At 46.8% G+C, this 12854-nt stretch overlaps 1 protein-coding gene across 7 annotated transcripts in view; it reads left to right on the top strand.

The window, feature by feature from the left end:
• The window catches only part of ERI3 (ERI1 exoribonuclease family member 3), a 1714120-nt gene that overhangs the window by 532945 nt on the left and 1168321 nt on the right, over positions 1-12854 (top strand). For 3 of the 7 annotated variants that reach the window (XM_078671720.1, XM_078671724.1, XM_078671722.1), the window contains one exon: positions 5963-6061. The exons of the other annotated variants lie outside the window; for them this stretch is intronic. In XM_078671720.1, the coding sequence (XP_078527846.1) occupies positions 5963-6061 (99 nt within the window). The remainder of the gene's footprint in view (positions 1-5962; positions 6062-12854) is intronic. 7 annotated transcript variants of the gene reach the window in all.

Below are 12854 nucleotides of genomic sequence, written 5' to 3'. Positions count from 1 at the left end.
TCGCGCCCTCCCCAGCTTCACCCCAACCACGCCAGTCGGATTCTCCGCCAGTGGACATTGGCGGGTTCCATAAGTTAGTGGAACGGGCAGCAAAGCGTTTCCACATGGAAATGGAAACAACGGAAACAGAATGTTTCTTATATGATTTTAAAGAACAAACTAAAAAGATCACTAAATCAATTCCAATCATAGAATTTCTCTGGGACCAGGGAAAGAAGCTGATGGCTACGCCGGCCTCCATACCTGCGGTGATCCCACGCCTGGACAAGAAATACAAAGCTCCCACCAAGGCGGCAGTTTGTTTCAATGGGCACCCGAAACCTGATTCTGTGGTGACCCAGGCAGCTCAGAAGAATTCCCGCAACCCTTCCTCTCCCTTGTCAGCACCACCGGACAAAGAGGGAAGAAAGTTGGATACCATCGGGAAACGGTTCACCACTACGTCAGCCATGACTATCAAAGTCGCAAACTCTATAGCCCTGTTGGGACGTTATAATCGCCAACTGTGGGAGGACATAGTCCCTTACTTGGCGGAGCTACCAGATACAATGCAGGAAGAGGTCAAGGCACTGCTCGCAGAAGGACAAGCCTCGGCAGCGGAAATCATAGATTGTGCCATAGATGGAGCCATGACTGGCTTTCGCCAACTAGCTGGAGCAGCAGTCCTGCGGCGCCAGGGCTGGCTTAAGGCTACTTCATTTAGACAAGAAGTTCAAACAAAGGTGCTAGACATGCCCTTCGACGGCCAACATCTTTTCGGAGCCACCATTGATGAAGCGCTCCAGAACATCAAAAAAGACACTGATACGGCTAGAGCACTGGGTACGCTGCAGGCTAGAAACCAGTCCTTTCGGGGCAACAGGTCCAGAGGTCAACCCTCCTACAGGGGATCCTTCCAGAATAGATCCTCCTATTCATACCAAAATAAATCGCAGTATCCGCAGAAACAACAGCAGAGTCGCCAAACTTCGTATGGAAGATCGAACTTCCGTGGTAAGAACCAGAGGAGGGGCACTGGCGGATGCCAGTGACCGATTACTCCAGCCAGTCCCGCCACAATCTCCCTCATTCAAGATTGGAGGAAAGTTGACCCATTTCCTACACAATTGGCATCTCATAACCACAGATCGGTGGGTTCTACAACTAAAACGATTCGGCCATTCCCTGGAATTCATCACCATCCCACCTCCAACACCGCCACGCAAACTGCCACACAAACATCTGCGGCCTTTGCTCCTGGAAATATCTGCGATGTTGAAGAAGGGAGTAATCGAGATGGTCCCGTCGCCTCAAAAAGGACAGGGATTCTATTCCCGCTTCTTTCTTATTCGCAAGAAGGGGAAAAGTGGAGGCCCATATTGGATCTCAGAGCCCTCAACTCTTTCCTAAAGAGCCAGTCCTTCAGGATGGTGACGATCCAAGAAATACTAGGCATCCTCGAAAGAGGAGACTTCATGACATCCCTGGATCTCCAGGATGCCTACTACCACATCCCAATACTCAAAGGGCACAGGAAATTCCTAAGATTCGAGGTGGCGGGATGCCACTACCAATTCAAGGTGTTGCCGTTCGGCCTCAAATCCGCACCGCGGATTTTCACAAAGTGCCTTTCTCCTGTGGCAGCCTTCCTCCATCAAATGGGTCACCAGGTCTTCCCTTACCTCGACGACTGGCTGGTGAAAGCTCCCTCAGCGACAGGCGCGACCTCATCCTCCAACGCCTGCACCAATCTTTCTGCACTTAGGATTAACTCTCAATCTCGAGAAATCCTGCATGACCCCGACCAGGAGCATCTCCTTCCTGGGGGCAACCTTGAACACTGAATGCGTAAAAGCATTTCCTTCGAAGGAACGGAAACACAAGATCGTGTCTCTGGCCACGGCCGTGGCTTCGAGAAAGACCATAAGAGTTCGAACTTTCAAATCCCTACTAGGCATGATGTCGTCCTGTATCCTCCTCATCCCGCACTGCCGCCTCAGGATGCGCCCATTACAAGAAGCCCTCGCATACCAATGGACTCAAAGTACAGGCTCTTTCGACGACACAGTGAGAATAACACTACAAATGGCCAAGACTCTGCAATGGTGGATGAACGGCAGGAATCTGTCGACGGGCCTACCCTTCCTCCTCCCGGCAGCACCTTTGGTGATCACCACGGATGCATCCCTGGAAGGTTGGGGAGCGGTCCTCCAGGACCTCCAAGTCAGCGGCAAATGGACGGAGCAGGAGAAGTCATTCCACATAAATCTTCTAGAACTGCGAGCGGTCTTCCTGGCACTGAAGGCCTTTTTGCCACGTATCCAGAACTCCCAGGTGCTCGTCAGGACGGACAACACCACGACGATGCACTACCTGAACAAGCAGGGAGGGACGCGTTCGCTCACTCTATCACGCGAATCGCAAGAAATCTGGAACTGGCTAGTGCTCCAAGGGATCACGCTCAAAGCGGAATATGTCCCGGGCAAGGACAATACCATTGCAGACGCACTCAGCAGACGGACGTCCCTCACTCACGAATGGGAGCTCCACCAAGGCACACTGGACCAGGTATTCTCAGAATGGGGAATCCCACGGATCGACCTCTTTGCTACCAGGGAGAACGCCAAATGCCCAAACTACGCAAGTTGGCGTCCCCAACCAAGGTCACTCGGGAATGCCCTTTCCATCGGTTGGTTCGGCGTCTTTGCGTACGCCTTTCCCCCCTTCCCGATGATTCCCAGAGTCCTCAGGAAGATGAAGGCAGAGCATTGTACCCTGATCCTAATTGCCCCGTTCTGGCCGAGGCAGCACTGGTTCTCGGACCTTCATCGCCTCTCCATCAGAACTCCGATTCGCCTGAAACAGCACCCGAACCTGCTGACTATGTCCAACGGACAGATCCAACACCCGAACCTACCATCGCTCAGATTATCAGCCTGGCTCCTGAGCACAGAGAATTCTGTCATCTAGACATCCCACAAGAATGCAGGGAGGTCCTAGCGAAAGCACGAGCGGACAGTACCAACAGAACGTACTCCCTCAAGTGGAAGCGGTTTTGCTTATGGTGCGTGGAACACAAATTGTCACCTCTCCACATTACCCCTGTACAGATATTGCCATACCTTCTACACTTGGCGGAGTCAGGGTTGGCGCATGCATCTATAAAGGTTCATTTGGCTTCGATCTCACGCTACACTAGATCCTCGTAGGCCCCTTCGCTTTGGTCCAGCAGGCTTATTAAACAGTTCCTCAAGGGCTTGTATAGATCGTATCCACGACCTCGAAGGATTCCACCAACATGGCATCTGAACTTGGTACTCACCCAGCTTATGAGCCATCCTTTTGAGCCCATTCATCGAGCACCCATCAAGTACATCTCATGGAAGGTAGCTCTTCTGCTCGCTCTAACATCTGCCAGGAGAGTCAGCGAGTTACAAGCTCTGTCCATTCAGGAACCATTTATGCAATTTAAACAGGACAGAGTGGTGCTGAGGATGAATCCCAAATTCATACCAAAAGTGCCTTCAGACTTTCACCTTAATGAACCGGTGGTTCTACGTTCCTTCTTTGCAAACCCTACCACTGCAGCAGAGAGAACGTTACACTCCTTAGACCTCAAAAGGTGTATAAAGTTTTACTTGGACAAGACAAAAGACTTCAGGAAGTCGTCACAACTTTTTGTGGCCTACAGTAGACCAAGGCTTGGTGTTCCTCTCACGAAACAGAGTATCTCCAGGTGGATCTCTTCGGCGATAGCATTCTGCCATGAAAAGGCCGGCCGGCCGTTGAATGCCACGGTGCATGCACACTCCACAAGAGCAATGTCCAACTCAGCAGCGCTGTTCGCTGGAGTGCCGATTCTGGACATATGCAGAGCAGCGACGTGGAAGTCACCGCATACGTTCGCCAGACACTATTGCCTGGATGTTGAGCTTCTGCAGGACGCAGCAGTGGGTCAGGCGGTGCTTCGACATCTATTCCAGTGAGGGGAGCCTTCGTACATCCCGCCATCCTGGTATGCACATCTCTTCTATTTGGTTATGTTGATGTATGCTAATGCTTACAGTCGCATGATTCTGAGTGTATTATCTAACTGCTTATACGGCATCATTGCATCACACATGTGCATAATGTATTGCTAACTACTCTGATTCAGGCATGTGAATCTATGAAAGACACCCCTAATACTGGATAAGAAATGCGTTACTTACCTGTAACAGCAGTTATCCAGTATTGGTGTCTTTCATAGATTCACATGCAACCCTCCCGCCTCCCCTGGAAGGACTCACGTTCTCTCTACCTGCTTTACGCCTACCTAGCTTGGTGCGTACGAAAATCTGAGAGACTGAGGCTCCAGCAGGGAAGGTTCTAGAGGGAGGTGATAGCTGATTGGCTGGCTCTAAGAGTTTGGTCCTTTTTGCATAAGGACGAGGATAGGCTACTAAGGTGAGGTCCTTAGGCCTATTTTTCTTTATGTATGTCTATAGGACATTACTTTTCTATATACCGGAGGCTCCCGTCTCGACGACGGGGAATGATTCAGGCATGTGAATCTATGAAAGACACCAATACTGGATAACTGCTGTTACAGGTAAGTAACGCATTTCATAGGTGGGTGAATGGACGAGTAAAAAGCAAGAAAGAAGGGGAACAAAAGACTGGGTGTATGAAGCGGAGGGTAGGTGGATGCATGGATGGATGGATGGATGGATGGACAGGAGGTTGGGTGGGTGGGTTATTGGATGGAGAAGAGGATAGATGGATGGAATGAGAGGAGAATGGGTGGGTAGATGGAGAGGAGAATGGGTGGGTGGATGGAGAGGAGGTTGGGTGGGTGGATGGAGAAGAGGATAGATGGATGGAGAGGAGAAGGAGTGGGTGGAGAAGAGGATGGGTCGAGAGGTGGGTGGATGGAGAAGGGTATGGTTTGGTGGATGGACGGACAGGAGAACGGGTGGGTTGATTGAGAAGAGGGTGGGTGGATGGAGAGGAGGATAGGTGGGTGAATGGAAAGGAGGGTGGGAGGGTAGATGGAGGGTGGGTAGGTAGATGGAGATGCACAAGAATGGAGTGATAAATGAGAAATGAGAAAATGAAGAATGGATAGTAGAAGGAAGTGAGGATGGATGGGTGAAGACCAGAGGACATATAAGTGTATAGAGAGTGATGCATGGGTGAAGGGATGAAAAGAAGGAAAGGAGGGGGAAAAGGGTAAATGGATTATGGAGAGAAGGGTGAGTGAAGGGGAAAAAGGCAGAAATGTAATGAGAGGAGGGGTGGCTGGTGAAACCGTGGTTTAAACCTTTTATGGTGTGTGGTAGCTGCACACAAGGGCGAGATGTTGCAGAAAAGTGCGTAAATATCTGTGGTTTCGCACGTGACGTACCCGCTTTTGGAGGTGGTCTGTTGGATACAGCTGTGCGTCTATAATGTTTCCTCTAACGGGACTCGAGATCCAGGCCTTGACTGTTTGGACTGCGAAGGAGCATCGGCCAGAGCCCAACTTCTAAAGGAACCGATGCCATGTGTGTCACCCTGCGGCGTAGGGATGTGGGTTGATGCCAGGAAGAAAATGATACTGCAGAAAGCAGCGATCCGGCCCTGGGTGTCTGTGTACAGCTCACATTCCAGTAAAGGCGCTGTGTCTCGGCTCCACGGCCTCTTTTCTGGTGAATGGTCGTGTTTTAGACCCCACTGATAAAAGGAATCTTCCATTGGACGGAGGTTGATTGGGGATGCATGCAGCTCAAGGTTCACCTCTGTCAGTTGTGTGTATCTTACACTTGAAGTCGAGAAGCTCCGCATTTTTGCCAAGGCCAGTGTTTCCGTTCAGACCTTATCTTCCAATCATTGGCGTCGCTGCACCGGGTCAGGTTCCTGATTACATAAGCACTTCTCTGCGGTGTGCTATCGGATCATCTGACCTGGTCTTTTGAAGCAAAGGCGCTAAATAAGCTCTCTCTCTCTCTCTCTCTCCTCCTAGGCGCCCCCGCCGGATCAACGCTCCTTGCCGCGTTTAATCAGACTTTTCAGCTCAGTGAAGCACCGTTTTCAGCAGAACATACCTTGCTCCACCCTAAAGGTGATGTGTGGGGCGTTTGCTTTGTCACGACCACCTCCCTCTTCACCACCTGACCTTCCTACCCGCTGAACGATTATCACAAGACAGCAGCACTTTTCTGGCAGGAATGGGGTTTGTGTGGCTTGAGTCACCTTGAAAGAAAGGGGGTTTGGATGGAGGAAAATGTGGGTCCGGCAGCGATGTTGATGTTGATTCAGTCAGGAGAGAAAGGTTTCAGTCTGCATGTTTCATCATGCGTTCATGAATGCTAGTAGTGGAGATGAGGTGTGGGTAGCTGCCATCGGACCATACTACAAACCGTGAAGGTGGCGATAGTGGGGTGAAGGTCAGAAGTGGTTTAGAAGAGAAGGGGAGTGAGTACTAAAGGATAGTCCCCAGGATGAAGCACGGTTTGTTCTTAGGGGGTTTGGAGCAAGGGCATCAGAGTAGAAATCTTCATCATCTGAGCTGGTTTCTTGGATGCTGTTGGTATCTCTAGGTTTATTTTTGGTGTCCCTAGGTTTCTTTGGTGCTGTCGGTGTCTCTAGGTTTCTTGGAAGCTGTTGGTGTCAATATTTTTTTTGGATGCTGTTGGGGTCTCTAGGTTTCTTGTTGCTGTCGGTGTCTCTAGATTTCTTGTTGCTGTTGGTGTCGCTACGTTTCTTGTTGCTGTTGGTGTCTCTACGTTTCTTGGATGCTGTTGGTGTCTCTAGGTTTCTTGGATGCTGTGGGTGTCTCTAGATTTCTTGTTGGTGTCTCTACGTTTCTTGGATGCTGTTGGTGTCTCTAGGTTTCTTGTTGCTGTTGGTGTCTCTACGTTTCTTGGATGCTGTTGGTGTCTCTAGGTTTCTTGGATGCTGTTGGTGTCTCTAGATTTCTTGTTGGTGTCTCTACGTTTCTTGGATGCTGTCGGTGTCTCTAGGTTTCTTGTTGCTGTTGGTGTCTCTACGTTTCTTGGATGCTGTTGGTGTCTCTAGGTTTCTTGGATGCTGTTGGTGTCTCTAGATTTCTTGTTGGTGTCTCTACGTTTCTTGGATGCTGTTGGTGTCTCTAGGTTTCTTGTTGCTGTTGGTGTCTCTACGTTTCTTGGATGCTGTTGGTGTCTCTAGGTTTCTTGGATGCTGTGGGTGTCTCTAGATTTCTTGTTGGTGTCTCTACGTTTCTTGGATGCTGTTGGTGTCTCTAGGTTTCTTGTTGCTGTTGGTGTCTCTACGTTTCTTGGATGCTGTTGGTGTCTCTAGGTTTCTTGGATGCTGTTGGTGTCTCTAGATTTCTTGTTGGTGTCTCTACGTTTCTTGGATGCTGTGGGTGTCTCTAGATTTCTTGTTGGTGTCTCTAGGTTTCTTGGATGCTGTGGGTGTCTCTAGATTTCTTGTTGGTGTCTCTACGTTTCTTGGATGCTGTTGGTGTCTCTAGGTTTCTTGTTGCTGTTGGTGTCTCTACGTTTCTTGGATGCTGTTGGTGTCTCTAGGTTTCTTGGATGCTGTTGGTGTCTCTAGATTTCTTGTTGGTGTCTCTACGTTTCTTGGATGCTGTTGGTGTCTCTACGTTTCTTGTTGCTGTTGGTGTCTCGACGTTTCTTGGATGCTGTTGGTGTCTCTACGTTTCTTGGATGCTGTTGGTGTCTCTAGGTTTCTTGGATGCTGTGGGTGTCTCTAAGTGTCTATGCACAGGGGACTAGTTCCGAAGTGGACCTCATTGCTTTGTCTCCAGACAGTGCCGATTCAAGAGTAGGCATGTAGCATACTCTGTTAATTTATAGCACATCAAGACCCTGGCACAGCGCAGTACAGTCGTGGTTTCGGTGATACAAAAAAACAGTCCTAAATAAGGCAATTTACAATTTCTTAATGGCTTTAGATTATTGTAGTACCGGAGAGGAATTCATTCAGCATATACCTGCCCTAAAAGTCGATCAGCCTCAACCTATCAGTTGGTCTAACCACTACCTCATTTCGATGACACTACGGGTTCAAGGCCTTCCTTTGGGTGCCTTTGTGAGTCCTATCCTAAAACGCCATGGCACAAGCTAGGTATCAACTATTTTCGAGACCTCCTCCTCAGTCAGATACTGCACCTTTCTGGGAACATTGAAACGGCAAACCGTCTTCTAGCTGAATGGCTTACGAATTCCCTTGATAAATGTATCCCCGCCAAATTTACCTACAGCCTTAGAATGCAGTCCAGTCCATGGTTTAATGAGGCACTGACCTGGGCAAGAAAAAGTTGCTAGGCCCTTGAACGTGAATAGAGACGGCACTATGACCCTGCCCTAAAAATACAATATCGCACAGCCATCAAGGACTATCACAAATCCACCCGTAAATCAAGAGCCAACTACTTTGCAGATAACATTAAAAATAGCAGCAATCCAGCAAAATGCATTTTTACCTTGCTAAAAGATCTCAAAACCCCGGATAAATCCAATAAAGCCACCATTTCCTCAAACCATCAATGTGAGGCACTTGCCTCCTTTGTTAAGAAGGTCGAGGACATTTACAAAACTTTCCCCCTTTCATTGAAAATGCAGACCCCAATGTCCCAGTTGCTCCTTTACTATTCGCTTTCCCTAAAGTTTCCAGGCAGCTATGACCACCATCTGTAATAAAATTAAGACAGGGTCCCCAGCGTACCCTCTCAAACCGGATCAGTTCCAGATATTTCAACCTCCGCTTTTACCTGTTTTTTGTGACTTAATAAACTTGTCTCTGTCCCCTTGAGAAGTCCCTGCCGCATGGAAATATGCTAAGGTGATCCCCCTACTCAAAAAGCCCACCTTGGATGACTCCAAGCCAGAGAATTAAAGTCACATCTCACTCCTCCCTTTTGTAGCTAAAATTACAGAATGTTACATCAATTCTATTCTTACCATATTCAAAGAAGCTAATGAATTTATGGACAACTCACGGAATGGCTTCAGACCATGCCATAGTACCGAATGTGCCCATTTGGCAGTCACCAAACACTTCCAGAGTTCCCTGGATGAAGGTAATACCTTGGCTCTGATACTCCTTGACCTGAGCGCTGCATTTGACACTGTGTCTAATCAGATCCTTCTGTAGCGCCTACAAGATATAGGTATCAGAGGGGCTGCCTTGAATTGACTCTCCATTCTTAGCTGAGAGATCCTTTCAAGTGATTGCCCCTCCCTTCAGATCTCCGATACATTGTGTCAGGTGGTGCTACAGGGATCTGCTCTGAGCCCCACCTTATTCAATATCTATAATCAACCTCTAGCAGAAGTTGTGCAGGGTAGGGGCCTCACTGTGGTCTCCTATGCTGACGACACTCAGCTTGACATCTCGCTATCCAATGACTCCGACCAGATTGTGGCCAAGTTTCAAGATGATTTGATGACCATCGCTGATTGGATGGCAGCCAACTGCTTACAGTTGAACGCTAATAAATCAGAGATTCTTCACTTAGGTAGAAACACCCATCTGTGGAGCGAGCGCTGGTGACCTGCTGCGCTAGGGGCCTCCCTTGCCCAAGCATACCATAAATAATGTTGGTGTCTGGGTTGACTCTGCCCTGACGTATCAAGTACAAAGTCAGTAGCCGGTGTTTGTTTAGAACTTCTATGTGAACTCAAGCCATTGCTTGGGTTATTCGATGCCCACACCTGCCAGATCATCCAGTCTACCATACTTTCGAGACTGGACTATTCCAGTTCTCTGTATTTGGGCGCCAACAAAGCAGGGATTCATCGCCTACAAAGGGCACAAAACGCCGCCGCTCGGATGCTCTTCGGCCTTCCGAAATCTTGTACAGCTTCCAACCTCCTACAAAGGTTCCCTTGGCTTCTGATGGAGAAAATAATCAATTTCAAGGTTCTTTGCATTTCCCACAGAATTCTGAGCACCCAAGCTCCTGCCATCTTAGCCAATCTTCTTATTCCCTACATACAGACCCCTTGCTGCACACTTCTGACCAATATCTAGCTTGTGTCTCTCGTGTTAAAGAAACGTGGGCCGCTCTTTCCGGACCCTCGCCCCCACAATCTGGATTGCCCTTCCTGGTAACATCAGAAGCATCCAAGATTCCAAGATCATGGGTCTTTCCAGGAGGGAATTAAGACCTATCTCTTTCCAAGTTAATTTCTCATACTAGCTGCCTTCTTTTCTCTGTATTGGTCTCTGGGATGCCCCGTTACTGGGGCAGCCATGCGCTTTACAAATCTCGTATCATAACTATGGAGAGTTCAGATTCAAGTAGAGGGTATGGTTTACTTAAGGTCTTACTCACCTAGCTCGCAACCTCATCCAACCAGGAAAATGGAAGATTGATCAATACATTAAGCGTAAAATGTTACATTTAGCTGAAAGCACTGCATCGTGTCTGTTATACCACCGCTGGGCCTGGGTTCAGAGAGGTCCTCAACTTTATCTAAAGCTGGACTTTTTTTCAGGGCACTGGACGTCCTTTGTCTAAACATTTGGTTTGATGATAACACATTTGAGATGCGGGTCCTCGAGAGCTGGAAAGAAGATGTTTAAGATTTATGAACCAACCTAGTGAGATGATATTGACAGCTGAGTCTAGCAGAGTATTATAGATTAACACTACATGGCAGGAATGCCCCGTGGCCAGGGAATTATGAGCTTATAAGAGTATTGTTGTATGTTAATTGAACTGGTTTGATGTCATACATTTGGTAAATACAGAGTTGTGATGTCATATCTATTCAGTTATTCGTTTTTCTTAGGTGGACTGATACCATGGTTTATTAATTGTTCTGCCTGTTTTTGGACTGACTCCATGGCAGGAAAATTATTGTGATTTAAAAGTTCTCTGAAGTTGCACTGTTAATTTCATATTCTGTTCTCAAATGGCTTTGCTTGCTGCCTGATTTTCCAGACAGGCCAAAGAGCGATTACAAATGGGGAAGCTCTATCCCAGGCCCTGATTCCTTCTCAATCCTTTCTGTCTGGACCCCTGTCCGATGACTCCTTGTCTAACGCCACCCACAGTCTCTTAAACTCTGAGCCATATTTGTAATGCTTTGAAGGAAGGAATGACCACATGTGTTGCCTACATTTATGATACTCTCCTCCCTCATGTGTGGTTAATAATTACAGATGCACACACGTGAAATTCTGAATCCCTGTGAGTGAACAAACGCACCATTACTGAGGAATTGGTATCAAAAATTCAGTTTTAACCAAAATCCTATATTTATTTTCAAAAAACTTAAATCGGAGTCAAGAATTATAAGCTTATAAAAGGACTTGTCTACAAACATGTCCGTGCTGGAATTTATCCAAGTGAGCTATTATTCTCTTTTGAATATTGTGTACATTGTGTGTTTTTTTGTTGTTTTTTTTTAGTAGAAACGCTAGATATTTTCGACTGCCATGGATTGTGACGCTAACGTCAGTGTTTATAGTTCGAGCTTTGCCTGGCCTTGAGCTGGCGCCGCTGCCTGGTCGTTTGGAGTTCTGGCTCCTTCTGTTTCACATTTATATATCTCATGTGCTTTGACTCTGACCTTGTAGGGGGCTCAGACAGGATCAGTTTGACTGTCCAAGGGGAATGATTTTATTTTACTTTGAGAATACTTTTGATTTAGGACATACATCACATGGACAGTTTCCAAGGAAGAGCACAGACTGATGTGAAGGTACATTTTTTCCAATTTGTCTCTGGCTTCATCATGAATTTGTGATATGGAAACTGTGCTTTCAGTGTTTGTTTTCTTGGCTGCTTTGAGGAAAGATCAATGATCCTTAATTTGTCATTGATCTTAAGGACACAAGTCATCAAACTTGAAGGCAGAGCAACCCTGTGTTGGCATTATCATTTTTCGGCTGGTGCTGGATTAGAACTTTTTGAGTTCTTTTGCTTGGTTTGAATAATTTCTCAGGGTCTAGTGATGGTCCCATAAAACTACTTTTTAAAACAAGCAAAACGTAAGGAGTTCCTCATGCAATTATGGGCTAAACATGCAAGTGTCCATCATGATGTCACATATGCTATATTAATCCGCTGCAGTTTCCATCTAGAATTCTATTTTTTCTTCTTCTTTTTTTTTAAATTTGTATTGGTATTTACATGTTACACAAAAAGAGAACAATGACATATTACAATTAAATGTTTGTAGGCGTTAACATCGGATACTGCGGGTTTGCTCATATCTGCCCCCCTTCCATCAGAAGAGCCATGGCCTCTCCTGCTACAACACAAGTGTTTGATCGTTCCAAAAATAGTTATTTATGGAAAAGAACACAGAAGGCAGGCCAGTTCACTTTACACTCCTAAGAAATGGAACAACATCCTTACTTACTGCAGAACTGCTTCTACCCGCCTGTAATTCAGGAAAAAGCCAAAAGCTCATCTCTTCATAAAGCGCTATCACCCACACAACAGGAGCCCACATGTCATCTGTCTCTGTGACCATGAATTGCACTACAGTGATTTGCTCACTGTTCAGTGCTTTGTTTCTTCACAGCTAGGTATGCACTATAAAAATGCATACATAGTGTTTGCTTTTTGTTGTTTCCACCATTCTGCCGGTGGTACTTTAAACCCTACTTTTCCTCTTGCTAAGGAACTGTGCCTATGTTTTATTTTGGTATGTTTCTTTGAGCTACCTTTCAGTTCTTTTTTTTAAAATATATTTTTACTAATATTCTCCTTGCTTAATTTGAAAATGGAGAAGGACATTTTCAGGAACAGTGCAGGTCTCAGTCACGTGGCAACTTATGATAGTGGTGTGCATGTATTGAGAAGTTTACCATAATCCAGGCACACAAGAAGGCAGTGCGCATAAACCTTGGCGCAATTACAGAAGGGCAGCTGCCTTTCCTTCAGAAGG

The sequence above is a fragment of the Lissotriton helveticus genome, chromosome 1_2, assembly GCF_964261635.1.
Source record: "Lissotriton helveticus chromosome 1_2, aLisHel1.1, whole genome shotgun sequence".
Lineage (NCBI taxonomy): Eukaryota > Metazoa > Chordata > Amphibia > Caudata > Salamandridae > Lissotriton > Lissotriton helveticus.
Note: the sequence above shows the minus strand (reverse complement) of the source record. Positions and strands in the feature narration are given on the sequence as shown.